This window comes from Ahaetulla prasina, chromosome 1 (assembly GCF_028640845.1).
Source record: "Ahaetulla prasina isolate Xishuangbanna chromosome 1, ASM2864084v1, whole genome shotgun sequence".
Lineage (NCBI taxonomy): Eukaryota > Metazoa > Chordata > Lepidosauria > Squamata > Colubridae > Ahaetulla > Ahaetulla prasina.
Genome location: NC_080539.1, coordinates 306,747,313 through 306,765,826, shown reverse-complemented (window position 1 = coordinate 306,765,826; position 18,514 = coordinate 306,747,313). Strand labels below are relative to the sequence as shown.

At 38.8% G+C, this 18,514-nt stretch overlaps 1 protein-coding gene across 1 annotated transcript in view; it reads right to left on the bottom strand.

Annotated features, from left to right (window-relative positions):
- Window positions 1-18,514, bottom strand: part of PLCB2 (phospholipase C beta 2) — a 65,969-nt gene that overhangs the window by 15,632 nt on the left and 31,823 nt on the right. Inside the window, exons 12-23 of the mRNA XM_058162109.1 lie at window positions 14,714-14,796; window positions 13,481-13,565; window positions 13,180-13,351; window positions 12,132-12,226; window positions 10,423-10,519; window positions 8,743-8,827; window positions 7,703-7,827; window positions 7,146-7,300; window positions 5,429-5,593; window positions 4,111-4,210; window positions 3,221-3,325; window positions 1,733-1,815 (exon numbers count right to left, since the gene is read on the bottom strand). Coding sequence (XP_058018092.1) covers window positions 1,733-1,815; window positions 3,221-3,325; window positions 4,111-4,210; window positions 5,429-5,593; window positions 7,146-7,300; window positions 7,703-7,827; window positions 8,743-8,827; window positions 10,423-10,519; window positions 12,132-12,226; window positions 13,180-13,351; window positions 13,481-13,565; window positions 14,714-14,796 — 1,350 coding nt within the window. The remainder of the gene's footprint in view (window positions 1-1,732; window positions 1,816-3,220; window positions 3,326-4,110; window positions 4,211-5,428; window positions 5,594-7,145; window positions 7,301-7,702; window positions 7,828-8,742; window positions 8,828-10,422; window positions 10,520-12,131; window positions 12,227-13,179; window positions 13,352-13,480; window positions 13,566-14,713; window positions 14,797-18,514) is intronic.

The window sequence follows — 18,514 nt, the reverse complement described above, 5'->3', positions numbered from 1 at the left end:
AGTAGACAGTCTAAGGTTAAAGTTTTGGGGCTTTGGGGAAGAAACCACAGAGTCAGGTAGTGCATTGACCACTCTGTTGCTGAAGTCATATTTTCTGCATTCGAGTTTGGAGCAGTTTACCTTAAGTTTCTATCTATTGTTTGCTCATGTATTGTTGTGGTTGAAGCTGAAGTAGTCATTGACAGGTAGGACATTGTAGCAGGTAATTTTATGTACTATGCTTAGGTCAGACCGAAGTCGGCAGAGTTCTAAGTTGTCTAAGCCCAAAATTTCAAGTCTGGTGGCATAAGGTATTCTGTTGCGAGCGGAGAAGTGGAGGACTCTTCTCATGAAATATCTCTGGACTCTCTCAATTGTATTTGTATTAATGTCCGATATGCAGTGCGGGTTCCAGACAGAAAAGGATGATAGTAGTAAGGGCAGATTCTGTCTGTGGTGTGTAAGCAAATAAAGAACTGAACTTTGGCTGGATTGTTCTATGTCATTTTGGGCTGGACCTGACACTGTCTGATGTGAAAAGGGAATTTGGATAAGAAAGAATTTAATTCTGCTTTTCAAAATATCTAGCAGCTAGATTTACAGTTGAAATGGGCTGAAAATGGGCTGTACAAAGCAAGTCATGGTTTTAACATGGGTTAAACAAAGCCATCGCGTTAATCCATAATATAGTTTGTTTCAGCATATGATAAAGCATAACATGGCATTTTGGTTACGTTATGTGAATGTAGCAACTATGGTACATTAATCAGGTTTAAAATTTAAGATTCCTTGGGAATATAATCACTAAAAATGCTTCAGAGGCCAAATGGAACAGATAGTCAAATTTGTTTTCATCTATTTTAAAATTCCAATGCACTACTCTACTACATTCCTTGAATCCTTTGCTAAATCCCCTTCCTCATCCTCCATATGACAGTACAATGCAGATCTTAAAACAGCCCTTTTCAATCTCAGCAACTTTAAGCTGTCTGGAATTCAACTCCCAGAATTTCTCACCTAAATCTTTAGGATTTCAGCTCCATTTTTGCAATCTACTGAAGGGATTCCCCTCCCCTCCATGCACAAAGGAAAAACCGTTCATGGGGCTGCAAGACCAGAGCTGAAATCTTCAGGATTCAAGGGTTGCAACTTTGTTCCTCCAGCCCCATGAAGGATTTCAGCTTACCGCCCTATCCTTTGCTTACAACCTTCCCTGCTGCTCTCCCCACTGACCTTCTGGGAAAGCCAGCAGAGAACATTGCAAATGACAATCACATGATCAGTGAACTGGTTGCCAAGGACGCAGATCATAATCATGTGACTAGGTTGTTGTTTTTACAATGTTCTGTAATGGTTGGAAGTGCTTTACGGGCCATAAACCACCCTTTCTGAAACCATTATTAATTTGGTCATTAAGCAACCAGTCATTAACAAGGACTATCTATAAACTATTTGCTATCCCAATTTCTTAGATGTTTCTTGTCTTTCAGAGAATTCTATTAACATTCAGAATGTATGGATAACATTATTGATCCTAATTGAAGTATTTTCAGAAGTATTAATTTTATGATTCTAAAACAACATTTGGCCCATTTTATTAAAAGCCTCTTTAAAATAATTGGTTGCTATTAAGAGGCATGTCAGATTCTGAGATGGAATATGCTGACTTAACTTCTATCACTAGTAGCCTGATTTGAGCTATAATACAAAATCAGATATTTTACACAAACAAAATATTATTTGGAGAACTCACCTCATTATTAGCATCTGCATTCTTCACCTTTTTATCATGTGCATTAAAAAACTTTATTGGATTGGATAAAGCCATGGTGAGATCTATTTTTTTTAAAAAACAAAATGTACAATACCATTTCATTATCTCCTACTGATTGATTGCTACTTCCTTTACTAAGAATATAGTAATATTTGCCTTTTCTTATACGCTTTCTGTTATTCTAAATCAACTAATAAAAATAATTCAAGACATAAAACTTGCAGTAATAGATTGTTAAGCTTCTGCATTTTGCCTGCATTGGGATAAAACTGAAAAGGGCTTGTATTCAGTTCAAAGATATATCATTTATATGAGCAACAAAATGTATTTTTTCTTGCAAAACATTGTAGTATTTTTAGAACAATGCTGAGTGACCTACATCCTCATTTACAGTTTTTCTTATATCCCCTCCTTCAGCTAGAAAAAGAAGCAAAAAAGATTTTTAAATCTTCCCCATCTTTGTCCTGTTTGGTTGACCTTGTCTGGGATCAGAAACCAAATAAGAACAATAGCTGAAAAAAAGAAAAATATCAAATAAGAACAGGTCTGGTTGTGTTTGGATAGGAAACCTCTGAAGAACACCAGGTCTGTGGGCTCAATTGGGAAATAAATAAATAAATAAATAATCTTCAGAGTAAGGCAATGGCTAATCACTTGTGGCAAGAAAGCTGCACGGATGTATCCAGGAGCAAAAATCAATCTGAAGGAGGCACTATGTTACCTACTCTTGTTCTGGGAGACTGATAAATAGCTGAAAAGAAGATAAACGCGCCCTGTGGTTGCTACAAGTATGGCAATATAGGCCAGTTCTTATTGACAGGACCTTCATAATTAGACCAGTCTAGGAAATCAATGCCATGTAGGTCCAAAATTACTTTGCTTGGAACAGCTACAGTACAGAATATTGCAATTCTGAGTATGCTCTCATCCCCCCCCTCATTTTCTCCTTGTGTGAATGAGAGAGGGGCCTATCTGAGACATTTTCTTAATTTAGTTTTTTTGAACCAGACTTAAGTTGTGTTTGTCTGATCTTCCTCCTGTCCTTCAAGGCCATTCCCTAATCTTCTACACTTATTATATTTTGGTAACAATTATAGGATTGACATCTTTATTGAAGGCTTCCTTAAGACCCTCATATCTACCTAAAAAACACCTCATCCTATGCCTCCTTCAAGTTATTTCACAATTTTAACTTAGAGAATCTAACATCTAACAGTAACAGAGTTGGAAGGGACCTTGGAGGTCATCTAGTCCAACCCCCTGCTCACGCAGGATTTTCAAACATCCTTCATCCAGAAGATATTGTAAATCATTTTAATTGGCCAATGTACGCCAGGCCTCAGCTTAAAAATCTAGAAGCAAATCAAGACTAATAGCAATAAAGAGTTAAAGCCACCTTTTATTCTTTTTTAAAACCCTGCAACTGAAATATCGTTGTCCTGCTCTTTCATCCTCAGAATACTGTACCTGCCCATGAATCAGGAACATAATCTTTCATCTCCACATAGACAAATAGAGAGGGCATTGTAAGAGGCCGGTTGCTCTCACTACGAAGGCAAACATGATGGTAGCCTAAAAAAGAAAGTGGATAAATCCAGCAGGAAAATGTATAGCGGTGGCAATTTGGATGCCAGAGTAAAAAATGCAATGAGCTTGCCCAGAAAAACAGTATCACTGTAGGTTCTTCGATAAATTATTTCTGCTTTTGTAAGCTGTGTACCAGTTTCATACCAAAGTTCACAAAAGTCACTCATGATGAAATACCTAAACATACATACATACATATGTATGTGTGTGTGTGTGTGTGTGTTTCCTTAAGGAATGAGCTCTCTTTGTGCATTCCTTCAAATATAAGAAGAAAAAAATAAGGAAAAAGTCTGGTGGCATACATTACTCCATTTCGTATAGTTCTCTCTACCCTCATTTTCAGATCTTTTTTCAGATCCTGAGTAGGGTTAAAGCAGGGGTCTCCAACCTTGGCAACTTTAAGACCTGTGGACTTCAATTCCCAGAGTTCCTCAACCAGCTGGCTGAGGAACTCTGGGAGTTGAAGTCCACAAGTCTTAAAGTTGCCAAGGTTGGAGACCCCCTGGGTTAAAGCACTGTGAAGCTACTTATATTTGTAATCAATTAGACATGAATAAAAGGTTTTCAGATTTTCTAGTTCCCACAAGGAGATCCTGCTTTAGTACTTTATGCTTTTGAGGAATGTACAAAGATGGCTTTGAGCCAGCCTTCTCTGGCTCTATGAAGGATATCAAGATTTATGGGAAGCCACCCCAAGGTTTTGGTAAAAAAAAAAGAGAGAAAGAGAGAAACAGTCAAGTTCAATGGTCAGAAAAATGATCGAGTCTTACCAGAGCACACAGCGGTAACTGGGATAATGCGGTGACCAATAAACTTCCCACCTTCTTCCAAAGCTACAATTCTGAGAGAAGCCAACTCAGGCATCAAAATCTGGCAGGAAAAAAAATGTATGACAGTTTGTAACCTAAAAAACCCAAGGTGGAGAAAACTAGTTCCATAGCTATACTTTGGAGGTCCCCCTTATCTTCTGTGCTTTCATATCTGAAAGGGCTTCTATGTTCTTGTGGATGATATGGCTTACTTAGATTTTAAAAGCAAGTGGCTGAGCTGCTTCCCTTTCTCCCCATCACATCCCCAGCTATTCCTTTTCATTAGCTGCTATCTCACTTCCTGATTCATCTTAGCTCAAGAATAATATCACTTTTTAAAAAGAAATCTTCTGCCAGCTTCAAGGTCAGCCACCCATACGCAGGGAGGGTTCACTATGTGGGTTGATTCTGTCTAACATAAACTTTTCTGAGCTGATAGCCAAGAGGTATAAACAAAAAAAAATATGATCTGGTTAAAAGTATGATATTCTTAGAAATATATAAATAACTGTACTGAAGCCTTCCTTTTATCTTTTGGTTCTCTCCCTCCTCCCCACTCTCTCTTTCTTCCTCTACCCTCCTATCTACCTAAAGTCATTTTGGACAATGTGAACTACATAAGCACCACCGCTGATCTGTGCATGGGTGCTTTCTGCATTTCTAATTTTAGGAACATAGTTCTATATTGGTTTTCTTATATTCATACTAGGCAATGCTTTGCAATTCATGTGCAGAATAATGAAGATTATAATGCAATGAAAGGGACATATATTTCCATCTTGAGCTTTTGAAAAAAAAAATTTTTTTAAAGAAAGCACAGAATTTGTAATTCTCAATCTGACATATTTTAGGAGGGCTTTTTTTTTTTTTGCTTTGAATTGAATATACCTCACTTTCTCTTAAATTTCCCATTTGCAGCATTGAAATATTAACGAATACCTGAGAGGGTCACTAGAAACAAGGAAATGAAGTCTGCAAAGTATTCTGCCCATAAAATATGTCTCAGAAACTACAAATTATAACAATCTCTGTTGCTTGGAATTTTTGAGGAGGACAGCTTTTACTCAATGAAATATTTTCCCCAATCCTATCACTAAGTGATGATTCTAATATTTACTCTCAAAATGTGTTGCTGAACCTGCTTATTTAATTCCATTTTTACACTGCTTCCTATATCAAGAACGATAGAGGAAGATCCCCTGCCTTAAATGCCTAGGACCTGGAAACAGCAGACATAGTACCCTTGGAAGTAACACAACATTACATTAAGGATTGTTACCTTTTCAAACACAAAAGGATCTTCATTCCATATAGGGTTGATTGAGTTGGCATTTGGTGTCACTTTGGTTCTGTATCTACGCTTTGGATCTCCTGGTAGGCCAAACAGTTCTACTTCTACGTAAGACTTCACACTGCGTTCTGAAAGGAACTGGCCAGAAATGATCTGTGTATGGAACAAGAACATAAAGATAAAGATTCAGCATTAGCTCTTAAGTCCTTTTTTTCCCCTTTTGGCCAGAGGCACACATAATTTTTCTCAGGCTGAATCTGGCCTCTGAGTGATCAGGCCATTCCAAAAAAGTGTGGATGGGACTGGGGCAAAAGCTAACTTTCATTTTGTTTCATTTCCAATACTCTGTTCATATAATTACTATTAAGTACAGTCACATATTGAATAATTCCCGCTTTTGTGTCATGTGTAACAACCTTTGAATGTAATTGCATCTTTGTTTTAAGCTATTACTTAATTCCTTCATGTTTATTTCCCATTGGCTTATTTAAGACCCATTAGTCTTACATTACACTTTATTTCTTAAACTGTATATTTGTTCACTTCACAAATTCATCTATCTGTTCTATTGGGACAATATTGTTGTGGAATGCTGTTCATAGAAATGCATGACTGAATGCTTTTTTGAATCAAAAACTGACCGACAAGAAAAATGTGTCATATCACTCAGAAGCGTTCTAGTTTAATTTCTCTTTAGTTTTCTAGATTTTAGTAAGCAGGTAATTTGATGCTTAACATAAAGTATCAATGAACATTATAACTCCATTCAAAAACAGCTTTTCCCCCCCTTTGAGATGGAAGCATAAATTCAAAAGATGTGTAACATTTGTGAATTTACAGTGAAATTAGACTATATAAGTAGTATTACCTGAATATTTCACTGAGCTGCTTTCTTTAGTTCCAATGATACAGTTATATTCCTAAACATGGTGATGCTAATATTTCTAGGAAAAGGAATTATGTTTTTTAAAAAGGATTAGATGTTCATACCAACTGCTACATGAACATGGGGAATTCAAAGAACTGAGAGATTGATTTGGGAATATTTCCAGCTGCTGGAGAACACCAGATTCACAGTCAAATATAGCCATGGCCATATGGTAGCTTACTCAGTGAGAAGACTTCAAACAGGTTTGTTCTGTTTCGATGTGAAGTGGTACATGTCCAGTACTCTATTGCAATAGAATACATAGACTGATATTTTGCCTAAAATTGCAAATTAGTCCATCTGTGTCATTATCTTTCTCTTTATTGCTACAACTGGCCAAGTGAATGTTAATTGCATGAGATGAATTCATTTATTCAAACACAGAAACAACTATATTATGATGATGATGATGATAATAATAATAATAATAATAATAATAATAATAATAATAATAATAATAATAATAATAATAATAATAATAATATTTTAATTTGTATACCGCCCTTCTCCCGAAGGACTCAGGGCAGTGAACAGGCAGATAAAATACAGACATACACAATAGTTAAAACAACCCTTAAAAACTGATTTAAATTTGCCCAAAAATTAAAATAATATACACCCCCATAAAATTATAAAAATTTAAAAATCAGAATGTCCTGCAGGTCACTCTAGAGTTACTTTCCCTTGCAGATCTTTACTGGGTGTAGATGCACTGGATATTTGGCACCACACCTCTGGGCAGCAAATCCCCCAATCAATCCCACAGTGATTACTTACAGTGACCGACAAAGTGCTTGCTACAACTACATCAATCCGATCCACAGAAAAAGGATCAAAATGCTTGTCTGGACGACGCATGAAGTCATGTTTAAGAAGATAGCCACTTTGTCCATTGAATTCAAACAGAGCCATGTTCTGCTGCATGGGGACATCTGGGAAAGGAAGTGGCAGAGGAGATTATTTCACTCCAGGACAAAAAAATGCAAATTAGCAAGCTTCACTGAATGGGGTACCTTTCCTTCTATTATGACTAAAGTCAAGAGACACATAACCATTCAGACCTAAAACACAATGATTGTCTTGATATGGGGTGGTTAATGGATGGATGCAAGCTTTATTGGTATTCAACATTATTTATTGCTGTTTTTAAATTGTCTTTTTAATATATTCTATTTTTGTTTACCCTCAGAGGGTTGTTGTTGTTGTTTTTTTGATAGATGGGCAGCTATATAGGTTTGTTAAATAAATACTGTAAATACATTTGTGCAAAACAATATCAGAGCCAGAAACTTAATACAGCACACAGACCCAAGCCAAAGAAGCACTCCACTCACCACTTGTCTGAAAGTTTAATGCCACCATTTGACATCCAACATTCCAGAACATCTGTGGCATATAGTTAGATGAATCCATCCGAGTCCCTTTGGGATAAATTCGGCTCATCTGCCTTTTGTTGTAGCTGGATTTCTTTTAATAGGAGATCATTATTTGAATGAATGCAATGACTATTCTCATTTTATAGGATAAACAGTTGTACACATTAACCAAAATGCTATTCCTGCCAATAAAGAATTCTATTCTATTGAATTCATATTATGCTGAAATAAATAATTATGCAACTGAAAGGAAACAAAGAATATTCTGTGTACAGTACAATTAAGGGACACAGAGGCAATGAAGACAGGAGATTATCAGAGATAAACCATCTTTGCTATTGTTTATAATTGTTCTGCACACATAAAATAGTGGAAAGAGTTTTTTGGGGCCAGTCCCAATAGATATTGATGTAGCTAGACTGCAGATATCCTCCAGCTAGACTGATAAATAGTGAACAACTTTTAAATGAATTCTTAATATCTAATATTATTAACACACTGCAGCTAGCTAATAACAATCTCTATTACAATAATAAAAACAGCAATTACTATACTCTGTAGGTAATTGCACATTATGTCCAACACCATGGAATGTGCGACTATTTTCCCAACTTCATTTGTAGAGAGAAATTCTCTTTGGGCATATATGTATAAATTGGAATAAGCTCTCTACCCGTATATAGATATATAATGTAACTAATCACTAAGGACCGCAGTGTGGCTCAGGCTGTAAGAAGCCTGTTATTAAAATACAGCTGCCTGCAATTACTGCAGGTTCTAGTCCCACCAGGTCCAAGGTTGACTCAGCCTTCCATCCTTTATAAGGTAGGTAAAATGAGGACCCAGATTGTTGGGGGGGCAATAAGTTGACTTTGTAAATATACAAATAGAATGAGACTATTGCCTTACACACTGTAAGCCGCCCTGAGTCTTCGGAGAAGGGCGGAATATAAATGTAAACAAAAAAAAAAAAAAGGAGATGTCTTTAAAAAGGATACTCAACAAACTGGATGGGTGACCTGGTCAACAACTCATAAGCCTTCAACTCAGTGAAGGAGGAAACAACATAACTTTGGTTTTTCTCTGGAATAATAAGGAAGAAAACAGAGCATAATAAATTTTTTGTTTCCAAATCCATCCCTTCTTCCAGTCTTCCATTTAATTTCCAATCTTTGTTATCATTTCTAAATAAAAATGCTGATTGCACGTGCTTCTTCACATAAAAAAAAATAAAAGACGACACAGAAAGGGTTGAGGTCAGGTGCAGTGGTGAAATTCAAATTTTTTTACTACCAGTTCTGTGGACGTGGCTTGGTGGGTGTGGCTTGGTGGGCATGGCAGGGGAAGGATACTGCAAAATCTCCATTTCCACCCCACTCCAGGGGAAGGATACTGCAAAATCCCCATTCCTACCCCCACTCTGGGACCAGCCAGAGGTGGTATTTGCTGGTTCTCCAAACGACTCAAAATTTCCACTAACGGTTCTCCAGAACCTGTCAGAACCTGCTGGATTTCACCCCTGGTCAGGTGGAAATTCATTTCAGGATTCCATCAAGCATGGAAGCATATCCAGGAGATCAAATATGGTAACAAACACATTTGTAGACATTACCTCTGCAGATAATATGGGAGGAGTCGGTCACTGCCTAATCACAGTTGCCATTAAACTGTGTTTCTTGGCAGGAGGATAGCATTTGTGTTGCTGCAAATTCTACTTGCCACAAGCTGTAGAACTTTCATGAAATAATTGTATAATAAGCTTCCACTTATGTGCAGTGAAGCTATTTTTGTTGTGTCTAGGAACATGTTTGAAAATGGAGTAGAAACAATAGATTAACTTTGAAAGCTGAGATCCTCAAGGTACTTTAACTTCAACTCCCAACATTTCCAACAACATGAGCTAATGCTGACAGTATTTTGAAAATCAAAATCCAGCCCTTCAGTTGCTCTAAATTCAGGAAAGAGAGGGTCAGAAAAATTTAACTCTTAAATTTTTCAACCTTCGACTAGAAGGTAGAATCATCTGAGTTTTTCCACAGTTAGTATTTGCACAAAATGAATATCTTTTATAGAAAATAATTTCTTTGAATTCTTTATCTCAGTTTCATTATTATTTATTATCTATCCTTTATTCTAGCGTGAAACAAAGAGAAGGGACAAAGTCTGCAGTTTCTTTGGGTTTTCATCACTTTCATAAATTCTCATTCAATATTTGGCCCAAATTAGAGAACGTTTTTGATAAACTTTGGCAAATATAATCTAAATGCAGATCATGATACAGGGCTATTTACACATTTTTCTCCTTTTTAGCTCTCAGTGAATTAGTGATGCACAAAAAGTCCACAAGGAGGTAAATTTCATATTTAATTTTGCACTATGTAGAAGCAGGGTCAACTTCTGCTCACTTAGAGAATCACTGAAACATATAATTGATCTAGGGATGCAATACATTTCCCTTAACTGTAATTCCCTGTATCATATTGTCACTAGAAACAGGGCTTTGTTCACTACTATCTCAGCCCCACCTCCATATATAAGTCCTAAAGCACATAGAACAGTGTTAAACAATGACATTTACACAGTTAATAAATACACCATTTTCAGTGCAAATATATTTGAGGCTTGCTTTTACCATATGAAAATGTTTTCCTTAAGAGGAGAGAACAAATCATTCTTACGTGCTGAAATTTCAAAACTCTCAAATTTGATGGGTTGAATGTAATTCACCAGACTGGACATTTCTTCATAGGCAGTCACTTCCAAACCTGCAGTTCCCTAAACAGAATTTGGAGTGTTACAGAGCAAATTGTTGTGATGCAAACTCCAGTGGTGTGCAAAATAAGCATCAAAAAGTACTAAATAGAATTCAGAAGAACAATAAAGGACAACCAATGAATATGATATACCCTGTAGACCTGAATCTTTCAGAATGGGCTCTCCAGTTCAGAGGTCTCCAACCTTGGCAACTTTAAACCTGGTGGACTTCAACTCCCAGAATTCCCCAGCCAACTTTTTTTTTTTTTGCTGGCTGGGGGATTCTGGGAGTTGAAGTCTGCCAGGCTTAAAGTTGCCAAGGTTGGAGACCTCTGCTCCAGTTAACTGGGGAAGCACAGATATGCATCTATTTACATATCCTTCATTCAGTCTTCTGAAGTAGTTCCAACCTACCTGGAAAGTCATCAGTTTAGGCAAAGTTTTTCTTGTAAAATTAGGACTAGAATATTCAAAAGAGGGATCAGCATAGCCCTATTCATGATTCTGTCTAGAGAGTTAATTGATTTTTCTCTTGCCCTTTCCTAGCTTATTGGGCAAGAATAGCTGATTGGTATTACTGACACACACCAGAGAAGGCAGAGTTTAGCAGCTATGTGGTAAAACAACTGAGTTGAAGACAATGCAAACTTTACAGGCTTCCCCCATGGCTGTGTCAGAATTATTCAAGGAATTCAAGGAATTTCATTTATTTATTAAAATGTTTAGCCTACATTGTCATTATTAAAATAATCCCAAAAGTCATGCTCTGTCAGAATTCAGGAGGAGACACAAAACATTTGAAGGGCTAATCTTTTATGATAGGGCAGATGACTCCAAGGGACATTTCAATATTGCAGAATGAACTATTCTGTTACATTTCTTGAGAGAATCATACAAAGGATGAAGGTGGAAAGTAATAACATCATCAACACCAAGATAAAATAATCTGTGCAAAGTATACCAATACTGTAGTCATGCTATATGATAAACACATAAAGTGCACAAAAACATGTAATCATGAGTCTAGTGAAAAAAAGGATTAGGGGTACATGATAGCAGTGCTCCAATATTTGAGGGACTGCCACACAGAAGAGGGGGTCAACCTATTTTCCAAAGCTCCGGAAGGCAAGATAAGAAACAATGGATGGAAACTGATCAAGAAGAGAAGCAACCTAGAACTAAGGAGAAATTTTCTAACAATGAAAACACTTAACCAGTGGAATGGCTTGCCTCCAGAAGTTGTGGGTGCTCCATCACTGGAGGCTTTTAAGAAGAGTCTGGACCTGCACTTGTCTGGAATGATATAGGATATGGTCTCTTGCTTGAGCAGGGGGTTGGATTTGAAGACCTCCAAGGTCTCTTCCAACTCTGTTATTCTGTTAAAAGGTTCACAGAGCTTAGCAGAAAATCACAATGCTTAATTATTTCATTAAAAAGGTAGTTTTTCTACTTTTTATGAGGTCCTCTGATCATCTTCCATTAAGAGAAGAAAAGTATGAGGCCCAACTATTCCATCTGGTTAAGAGCATGACAATGTCCTAGGAATAGATATTACTGTACAAGAGATCACTAAACTAAGGCCTTGGAATAAATACATATATTTAGGCTAGATACACAAAGTGATAAATCATACCTCATCAGACTGTAGCTTTTTAATCTCTTCCTCATTTAGGTTTTCCAAATTTCTCTCTGCTTCAGGAACTTTTTCACCCTCCTCAACTGGCTTGACTGACAATTTGAAAATAAAAACAGTAACTTTATGAAAGTTCTTATCTAATCTCATTCCTCCAGACTGATATTTTCTGCTTTTCTCCATCCAACTATCTATTCTAGAGCTTTAGAAGCACACTCACCCAGGCACATGTTGTTGACTGTGTGAACTACAACATACTAATAGTTAATGGAGGCAGGTCATAAAAAATGTTAACTCAGAGCAAATTAAGAAGGTTAGTTTGGATATATACCACTGTAGCTCCTTTATCTTATAGGGATCTGTAATATATAAGAAAATAATTACCAGTGGTTATTGAGCCCCTATCATTGTTTTTAATTTACATGGTTTTGTGGGGACATGAATTCAGATTTTATTTCTTTAGCAACAAATGCAAAAGTAGTTGTTGCTCTTTGAAACATAGGCTCATTGGATGACTTTGGGACAGTCACTATCTCAGTCCAAATTACCCAGCAAAATTATTATTGTGCAGGGAAATGAGATGAAAGTGTTAAGTACATCTTGAAGCTTTATATCATCTTTATATAGTTCTATCATTAGTCTTTCATTTTGTTAAACAGAATCAGACTTTTATGCAGCTCTGTTCTCCTTTATACATGTTCTCTAGGACCTTTTTAAAAAAAATATACAACCATGATGCTGTTTATATGGTCTCTTAGATAATCCTGAATCACCACAAGTAGTCCTTCACTTACAACTACAATTGATGCCAAGATTTCCATTGCTAAGCAAAGCACTTGTTAAGTGGGTTTTGCCCCGTTTTATGATTTTTTTTGCCACAAGAGTTAAGCAAATCACTTCAGTTGTTAATCAAATCATGTGATCATTAAGTGAATCTGGCTTCCCCCATTAATTTCACTTGTTAGAATTGTCTTGAATTTGTGGAAAATGTAGTCCTAACACAATTGGAGGAAGCCAAGTTTGGAAAGGCTGCTGTATGATATGATACCTGTGCTATCCTTTTCTATAGGTATGGGTTGGTCTGCGACTTCATCCTCCAAACTCTTCCTCTTCTTCAGAGCATCTTGGTTCTCCCCAGGCATAAATTGGTTCTTCTTATTCTTAATCAAGATCTTCCCCATGAGATCCTGAGGACTTGGCAATGGAACTCCTGGTTTTAGCTACCAAAGAAAGAAATGGACCATGTTAACATTCATATAATCCTCACATTAACACAGAATGCAGATGGTCAGAACAAGTGCATCCAATAACTACTTAACTATTTACCGGTAATTTTCTTATTCACTTACTAGATATTTTTCCAGAGGTTCAGTCAGCAACATGTCCCCAAAGATGGTTCTGCAGTAGTCAGCCATCTTTGCCTGCTGCTTAGGCCTAAAAGAAAGCACAGGAAAGGAATAAATTAAGAAAAAACTGAACTTAGCATCATCCATGCTTCACCTGTTTTACTCTCTCTTTATATTCTAGCATGTGCAAGACTGATTTAAATTTACTATCCCAGAAAATGTTTGTTTTTTTCCTAAACTTTGGTCTGCATCTCTTCTCTACAATGTCACATGCTTGCTATTGCATGGTAGTTGTTTTAAAAATTCCCTTGAAATTATTTAGAGCTAATTTAAGATTTTTTTCTTTCTTTCTTAATTATTAAGTAATTTAACTATCACACTGCTGCGTTCCACATTTATTCGGATGGAATACATTTCCCAGGTCCATTTTATTCAATGCATTTTCTAGGAAATCTAGGAATAATTGTTTCAATGCATATGGATGGGAAGATTGGATGAGAATTTCCTTTTAACTTATAAATAAGCTTTGAAAAGGAAAACGTAGGTGTCAACTTTTACCATCTCCTGATTGTGAATCCTGCTTAGCCTTTCAAGAGCTGTTTGAGTACCAAACTGAAAGAACAATTTCAGAAGAAAACCCAGCGCTGGACAAAAGATGTTTCTTGGCTGAAAACTAGCATGGCAAATGCGTATACAATTGCTTTCTCATGTAATTAACTGGAATTTTGCATGGCGTTGTTTTACTTTAAAAAGTAACAGTAAAGGTTCCCCTTGCACATATGTGCTAGTCGTTCCCGACTCTAGGGAACGACTCAGTTTCAAAGCCGAAGAGCCAGCGCTGTCTGAAGACGTCTCTGTGGTCATGTGGCCAGCATGACTAAGTGCCAAAGGTGCACGGAACGCTGTTACCTTCCCACCTATTTTTCTACTTGCATTTTTTACATGCTTTCGAACTGCTAGGTTGGCAATGGTAATGGGAGCTCACCACATTATGTGGCACTAGGGATTCGAACAGCTGAACTGGTGACCTTTCGATAGCGTCTTACCCACTGAGCCACCACGTCCATTTTTTAAATTTTAAAGAGTAGGCCACCATTAATTTTGTTTCCCTAGAAAGTTGCCAGTAAATATTGCAGCAAGAATTAATTTATCCTGACTGAATACACTCCTCCCCACTTCTACTTTATCAAAACACATTTTCAATTCTTTACCACAGAGTAAGATCCTAATACTCACAAATCCACATGGTTCTCAAAAGACAGGATTACTGGGTAGGGAGAGGTTTTAAAAGCACTTTCTGCAATAGCCTCAATGGCATCCTGGAATGAGACAAAGAGGGAGAATGTGAGCGAGGGAGAGAAATCTACTTTTCATGAATGTAATGGAGTGTTTGCTTAAGGAAACCTACATGATTCAAATGCTGATGAACATCTCTCATAATTGGTGTGCTGGGTGGTTCTGAGGAGAATTTTAGTTGAGCAATATCTGGAAAACCACAAATTACTCATGTCTGGGGGAAAACCTTCACATACATAACTGGGACCCAAATCGGTATTGTGTGAGAATTATCAGTGCACTACTGTACAATGATCTCAGAGTTTCTAATACCATGTGAACAGTCATTTATAAACTGATGCCTGATAAAACCCACTGGCAATTACTTTGTAATATTCTGAATTATTTTGAAATGCATAAATATACTGAAATACAGAGATAAGCAATTTTAAAATGAGCAATTGCGCCTGGGTCCTTTTCTAATTTTATAGACCGAAATTGCAATTCAACTCTTCTAACTTTAGCCTGATTAAATCTCTGTCTAATTTAAGATGCAACTGCCATTGCAATTTACTTGCATTTTATAATGACCCATTTCTTACCCCAAATTAAACACTAGGATGACTGAGTTCACTGAGATCAAATTTATTGTTAAAACTAACAGCCCTAACCAAGTCTATAGATCTACAGATTTAGCCATGGTGTAGAATTCAGAAATTGCAGCAAAGGAAAGGATGTTTGCAATACCAATTTTTCACCCCCTGAAGTTCATCAAAGGTTATTTTCAAAAAGAAAAACTGTGAAAAAATTTAGCTGATCAGCTAAACCTACATACAACTGCCTTTGTGTTTGATAAAGGGGTGGCGGGGGGGAGGAAATATTGGTTGGCTAACCGTAGCACAGGCAACTGTCCTTTTCATTGGATAGAAGAATAATCAAACTACCCTTATTTGTGGCAAGATACACGTGCATAAAATGAATGAACATAGCTCTTAGAAAAGAGATAGAATGTGGGAGGAGAGCAGGGCTGGAATTCTACCAGTTTGGACCGGTTCGGGCAAACCAGTAGCTCTGACGAATAGCTGGGAGTGAACCAGTTAGCCCCGACGATCAGATGGGCCCACCCGCCTGCCCACTCTATTTTCCTACCTTTATCTTCTCAGCTGATTCAGGCGGCAGAGCGGATTAATGCGCAAATCAGCTGTGTTACACCTCCGAAGAAACCCGGAAGTGAAGTTTTCTTCAAATTGTGCACGTGCGCACAGCGCGCATCAGGCGCAGGCCTGCGCAAAGCACCCACGCATGCACAAATCATGCGATCACCGAATCAGTTGTTAAACTGGGAGAATCCCACCACTGGAGGAGAGGCATCCTTTTAAAAAGTTGATCATTAATAAAATCTTTGCACTAAAAGGTTATTGCCTTTTGCTAATCTGGAATTTGTAAACTGTATCCTTAGGCAAAGGGGGAACCCATAACATCTCATTGTCCTTATGAGAATAGGACGGGATAGAAAGTCACAATTTGGATGGAACATGACAAACTGGACCCAGGTTGGCCAAGAAGTGGGACAAAGCTATATATTCTTTCCTTGTTCATTCAACCTGTATGGTAATCTTCCACTTATTTATTTATTTATTTATTTATTTATTGCATTTGTATACCGCCCTTCTCCCGAAGGACTTAGGACGGTTAACAGCCAATTTAAAAGATACAATAAATATACAATAAAAACAAAACTAAAATTTATATAAATAGTGGCCAAAATTAAAAACTAAGTAATATAAAAACTAAAACCCCATTTAAAATTACTTAAACAGGCTAGCCCAGCTTGACGGAATAAAAGAGTCTTCAGTTCACAGCAGAAAGTCCGAAGGTCAGGGAGTTGTCGAAGCCCCGGAGGCAGCTTGTTCCAGAGGGCAGGAGCCACCACAGAGAAGGCCCTACCCCTGGGGGTTGCCAGACGACATTGTTTCACCGACGGTACCCCAAGGAGGCCCTCCCTGTGGGAGCGCACAGGTCGGTGGGAGGTTGTTTGTGGCAGTAGGCGGTCCCGTAAATAGCCCGGTCCTAAGCCATGGAGCATTTTAAAAATGGTAATCAACACCTTGAATTGCACCCGAAAGACCACCGGGAGCCAGTGCAGCCCGCGCAGGATAGGTGTTATATGGGAGCCACAAGGTGCTCCCTCCGCGCGGCCGCATTCTGGACCAATTGGAGCTTCCGGGTGCTCTTCAAGGGGACCCCCATGTAGAGAGCATTGCAGTAGTCCAGGCGAGATGTGACGAGGGCATGGGTGACTGTGCGCAGCACAACCCGGTCCAGAAAGGGACGCTACTGGCGGATCAAGCGGACCTGATAAAAAGCCCCCCTGGCGACGGCCGTCAGATGATCTTCAAAAGACAGCTGTGCATCCAGGAGGACGCCTAAGTTGCGTACCCTCTCCGTGGGGGCCAACGACTCGCCCCCAACAGTCAGCAATGGAGTAAGCTGGCTGTACCGGGAAGCCGGCATCCACAGCTACTCGGTCTTCGAGGGATTGAGCCAAAGTCTGTTCCTCCCCATCCAGACCCGTACGGCTTCCAGACACCAGGACATGACGTCAACGGCCTCGTTGGGGTGGCCTGGGGTGGATATGTACAGCTGGGTGTCGTCAGCGTACAGATGACATCGCACCCCAAAGCCACGGATGATCTCACCCAGCGGCTTCATATAGATGTTGAACAGAAGAGGTGGAGAAGACCGACCCCTGCGGCACCCCACATAGGAGGAGTTTGCCTCCTGCCAACACCGTCTGTGACCGGTCGGAGAGATAGGAGGAGAACCACCGATAAACGGTGCCTCTCACTCCCAGCCCCCCGAGCCATCGCAGCAGGATACCATGGTCGATGGTATCGAAAGCCGCCGAGAGATCTAATAGGACTAGGACAGAGGAACAACCCCTGTCCCGAGCCCTCCAGAGATCATCAACCAACGCGACCAAGGCCGTCTCTGTACTGTAACCGGGCCGGAAGCCGGACTGGAACGGGTCTAGATAGACAGTTTCATCCAGGTACTGAGGGAACTGTCGTGCGACCACACTCTCAACAACCTTCACCGTGAAGCGAAGGTTGGAAACAGGACGATAATTCGATAAAATGGCTGGATCCAGGGAGGGCTTCTTGAGGAGGGGCCTCACCACCGCCTCTTTCAAGGCAGAAGGGAAGACACTCTCCATCAAAGAAGCGTTAACAATTCCCTGAAGCCAGCCACGTGTAACCTCCCGGGTGGCCAGCACCAACCAGGAGGGACACGGGTCCAATAAACATGTGGTCGCATTTAGCCCCCCCAGTATCCTGTCCATGTCCTCAGGAGTCACAGAATCGAACTCATCTCAGATGGAGACATCAAGACCAGCCTCCGCTTTGCTCGTTCCACCACTCACTTACAACAGTTCACTTAACAACAGCTCAAAGTTACAATAGCCTCATAAAAACAGTGCATAAGAAGGTCAGGAACTGAACTGCTGCTCCCCAGTTATCCCAGACTGAAATTAAAAAGCCTTGTTTGGAAGAAGCATCATAATAAACAGCTACAGTAATTGTCTTATCCTCTGTTAATATGTTTGACCTGTCTTTAAAGTTATCTTGGTCTGTCTTTGTATTGTAAAGGTTAAGGTTTCCCTGTCCTGTCATGTTTGACACTTAGGGGGCGGTGCTCATCTCTGTTTCTTAGCCGAGGGAGGCAGTGTTGTCTAAGGACATTTCCATGATCATGTGGCCA